This window comes from Malurus melanocephalus, unplaced genomic scaffold (genome assembly GCF_030028575.1).
Source record: "Malurus melanocephalus ecotype Western Australia unplaced genomic scaffold, MMel_1.1 scaffold_25, whole genome shotgun sequence".
NCBI lineage: Eukaryota > Metazoa > Chordata > Aves > Passeriformes > Maluridae > Malurus > Malurus melanocephalus.
In genome coordinates, this window is record NW_026623257.1 from 178,656 (window position 1) to 183,296 (window position 4,641).

Consider the following 4,641-nt stretch of genomic DNA (forward strand, 5'->3'; position numbering starts at 1 on the left):
TTTTTTTGGTTTTTTTTTGTAATAAGCCAATGCATAAAACTGCTTTCCATTTCTTTATGTGTCTCTAGTTTTCCCCAAACTGGATGAAGAGGTAGGAGTGGCTCTGTAACATCGGAGCTGGTCCCAGCTGCATAACCTGAGGCACAAATCACCTGAACAGCACACTTTGACTCCTTTCCCTTTGCTCCTAAATAAACTCAGTATTCCTCCAGTACTGTCTCTCTGATTTTGCCCAGCAGGAGATGCTTCAGAAGAGCATGAAGAGTGGGCACCTGCACCATGACCTGCCTCCTGAAAGAGTTTCCCCATGTTTCTGCTGCTTGCTGTCCTATATTCTCTTCCTTCCAGGGCTGCTTTGGTGAGTTTGGCTCCCAGCAGCATTCTGAAGCTCAGTGCAGGTGTGGGGGCTGCAAGAATGTATTTACAAACCGAGCTTTCTGGATTTGGATTGCTGCTTGAACAGACGGTCAAATATGCTTTGGAGCAGTGAAGAGCAGAAAAGTACTTCTAAAACTGTAATTGCAGATCATAGCAATGAAGCAGCTAGACTAAGAATAAACACAGCAAATGTACACTCACCAGAGCCACTATATACACATGTACACACACACCCATACACACACACACTTGGCAGTGGCAACAGCTCAAATATAACTAGACTAAAAGCCATTTCTGAAGACGTTTCTAAGGTTACTCGGTTAAAACTGAGTCATTGCACGCTGTTGCATGTCTCATTTGAAATTCAGGATGAAGTCTAAGAAWTGCCATTTTTATAATTTCAAGTTGTTTCATAATCAAATTTGTAGGAAATTAATATAAATAACGCCATCTCCTCAGTTAAGTCTTGCACAGATTATGTTTTGGGCAATCTATGTAACTTTTCATTTGAATTTTTCAAAAAATGGATCTTATCTGAATGTCTTCTCTTATAAATATCTAAGTCTGGCTCTGATACAGTTTGGCTTGTTTAGCACACYGAAACCCAGTAGTAATCATGAACTAGATAACTCCAGGACCACTTTCTATATCATGCAAAAATAATTAAAACAAATGCATTATTTGTATTTSTAGTAATTAYTACAAATACTTATTTTTTATTGCCAGATATAAAAAAGATTACTTAGTTTAACATCATGCCTTTGATGACACATACGTACCAATGCAGCTTCACATTAATCACAGCAGGCAAACCATCAATCAGTGCAATGTGACAACTTTCTCCATTCCTCCTCCTCCTCCTCTCTCTCTCTCAAAAATCCCAAAAAACTTCAACTAATCTTTCGATKTTTTGAACAAGAAGCCAAAACACTATTTATTGAATATTAGCTTCTCAAAATACACTTGCTTGCTCTCTTTCTCAGGRGGTTTGACTTGTAACACAATGACTGAAAAACTCATGCAAAAATMTAAAATACATACAGCTCAAAATCGAAACCTGTTCCAAACAAAAATACTTACAGAAAAAAAGAAGAAATTAAGATTGCCTTAGTAGTATCTGTAACATCTGATCCTGGCTARCTCTAAAGCATATGCTAATTTTAAGCCTCTGAGGAGTCCATTGACTTCAGTGAAGCCAGTGAAAGTCTAGAAGATTAGTCAGGCACTTAACACTGCTAGCAAATGTGTGACTCCGGGATGGCAGGGAGGCCATGAGGAACATGCATAAGAATGGCAATGGAAAATAAGGGGTGGGAGCACACAATAGGAAACCTTTGCAAAAGAACTGATCACGTGATAAAGCTCCTTTCAAGGACTTCTTGAAAGGCATATCACCACTGTGGGGAAAAAAAAAAAAGGTATTTGCTAACACACTGTTGCTTACACTGATTCTTTCAAGTAGCAATACTCTCTGCCTGTCTGCCACTTAATACTTATTTGAGTAACAGGATTTTCCATTTATTATTAAATGAAACAAYGAGGGTTTTTACATATCTTAAAACCAAATCTCTACGAGATGAGTGACCCAGAACATTGTTATGTTTGTTTTGATCAGCCAAGCACTTGGAAAAGTTAGTGCTGCTTTATCAATTTTTACAAACTTAWCCACTCAAATGGTCAATCACTATTTCCCTCCCATAAAAAAAAAAAATCCACCATACAAAATACACCAGCCATTTTCTCGATGCATGTATCATCTATAGGCTTTTCTTTCACCAAAACCATAAATCAGTAAATCAGGCAACTTCCTGCAGCAGGCTTTAAAAAGACGCAGGTTATGCAAGATGCAGAATTCTTATCAAAAGCCTTTACTTAAAAGCAAWCCAAGAAAATGAATGTCAGTTCCTWAACTTTTATTCAAAACAGAGTAGAAAATCCTATTAGAAATGCCTGCCTGTAGAAACACTATTGGCCAAGAAGGCCAAAAAAACCTAAATCCACATTTCAACTTGGATCTAGTCCAGGATGAACACCTTCTCTTGCACTTCAGCGTCATCATGTTGGACCTTAAACCCTACAGAAAAGTTTTGGACTAAGCTATCATTACAGATCTGATGCTGCAATGCTACAAAAGATGCCTTCTTAAAAAAACCCAAAACCAAACCCCRAATACAACACAAATTCCAATGCTAACAGTACATAAACAGGAAAAAGTACTGTGACTGTTAGAAACTTCCCAACACAAAGAGTCCTATCCTAGAACAAAGGTAAGAAAAATAAGAGAAATACTAATAGCTCATAGCCACAGGTATATAAGTTTTAAATTTATTTTTTTTCTCTGTTCCTTTAATGCTGACAGTTCTGTCCATGCCTTTTTAGACTCAACCAACTCTTGCTAAAGGATGAAGTTAGAAAACTCCCTAAAATACAAAGTCTGTCGCAATTCTAAATTTCCACYGTACAAAGACAGTAATATGTGTGGCCAACAGTGTGTTGGACTACAGCAGGGAGAAGCTGTGTTAATATAATTGCTAAATAAACCACTTAGTATTCTGAGACTCACTCACAACAAGCTTGATATAAACATCCTAAGGTTTTGATTTTACCGTAATTTAATGATACTGCCACTTTACTCATTCTGAAATTAAATGGGGTGATACATATATCATGTACATACATACATATATATATGCAAAGATATAAAAGTTTTTAAATCCCTGCCCTTTAAATAGGAAAAAAACCTCCAGCCAATAGTTTTTACAAGGAGATAGATGAAAACTGTATTTTATTATTAGTTAATTCACTYTGTGTGTTTAGACACACTGGAATTATACACAATGCTGACAACAGCTGGAGTGGGGGAGGGGAGGTGGGTGAGAGGAGAAAGGGGGTGAGGTCTTCACTCCAGGCAGAAACTTATGTACCTGACTGCTAAACTCAGCCAAACTTTTTTATGTATCCTATTTATCTTCAAATCTATTTATGTCACACAAGAGAACATATGAGCATAGCAGCTGTTACTATAGCAATGAAACTGGAAATTTTGAGAACACAAAAAACCCACCCCTGAAGGATGCTCAGTTTAGCAGAGAGATGGTTTAGGGAACAGCGCACCAGCATCTCACTTCTAGATCTGCTCAAAGTCTGCGTTTACAGAGACATTAAATCAGCTGTAACAGCCTGCTCCCCAAAGAGCATTCGGAGCCAAATCACCGCCACCTCTTACTCGGCACGACTCGGTGCACCGGGAGTTCCCGCTAAGTAACCCCAAACTTGTCAAGTACGCCAGAGCCGCCTGTAAATCCGGGGAAGAGCGATTCCCTGCAAAAGGCTCAGAGGTTCTGATCGCGGCAGAGCAGGGATTCGCCATGGTAACAAACCCCCCACCCGCACCGTGGGTCACAGCAGGGAGCGCGGCGAGCCCCGCACCCCCCCCGGCAGCACGCACACCTGCCCGGCGCCGGGAAGGCGGGACGGGCCGGGAGAACTCAGGTACTTCAGCTCCAGCGGGCAGGCAGCCTCTCCGGACACGACCCGGGATGAAACCCACCCGCAATTCTCCCACGCACCGTTCTTCTGTCAAACGCACCCCGCTCCCTCGCTCCCGTGCTCGGCCGGSGGCCCTGGCAGCCCGTCTGTCGCCGTCCCTCGCCCCTCGCCGCCTCCCTTCCCCTCCCCTCCGCGGGCGCGGCCGCACCGCGCACCCCCGACCCCCGCGGACCCGAGGCGCTGCCGGCCGCGGTGTTACCTGCGAGGGAGCCGGGTCTCTGCAGGGTGGCGGTGGCGTACAGCTCCTGGGAATGCTTGCTGTACTGATCGGCAGCGTGAACCAGCCGCTTGGTAGGCGACAGGGTGGCGTAAGTGCCGATGGTGGAGCTTAACTGGTGGATAGGAGAGGAGGAAATATTAGACTGGACGGTGGGCGGGGAGGTCACTCGGATGGGGGACGGCGACAGTCCCGCCGAGGAGACGACGATGTTGATGGGCGAGCTGGTGCTGTAGGACTTGGCCAGGCGGCTGGGGGACTGCTTCGGGGAGGAGAGGCGCTGCGCGGTGGCGTAGGCGGCGCCCTCGGCGGCGGAGCCGGCCCGCGGCAGCTTGGTGGGGGAGCCGCCGGGCTGGGCGGGCAGCGGGGAGCTCACCCGCTGCGCCGGCAGCGTGGAGCTGGCGTAGTAGAGCGCGGCGGCGTGCTGGGGCTCGGGCAGGTGGAAGGCGCTGCCGTGGCTGGGCGCGAAGGGCTCCCGCGGCTGCGGGGCGGCGGGC

At 45.1% G+C, this 4,641-nt stretch overlaps 1 protein-coding gene across 1 annotated transcript in view; it reads right to left on the reverse strand.

The window, feature by feature from the left end:
- CTNND2 (catenin delta 2) overlaps positions 1–4,641 on the reverse strand; it is a gene marked incomplete at its 3' end in the record, with an annotated part of 536,496 nt that overhangs the window by 174,431 nt on the left and 357,424 nt on the right. Inside the window, exon 8 of the mRNA XM_057390373.1 lies at positions 4,127–4,625. Within this exon, the coding sequence (XP_057246356.1) occupies positions 4,127–4,625 (499 nt within the window). The remainder of the gene's footprint in view (positions 1–4,126; positions 4,626–4,641) is intronic.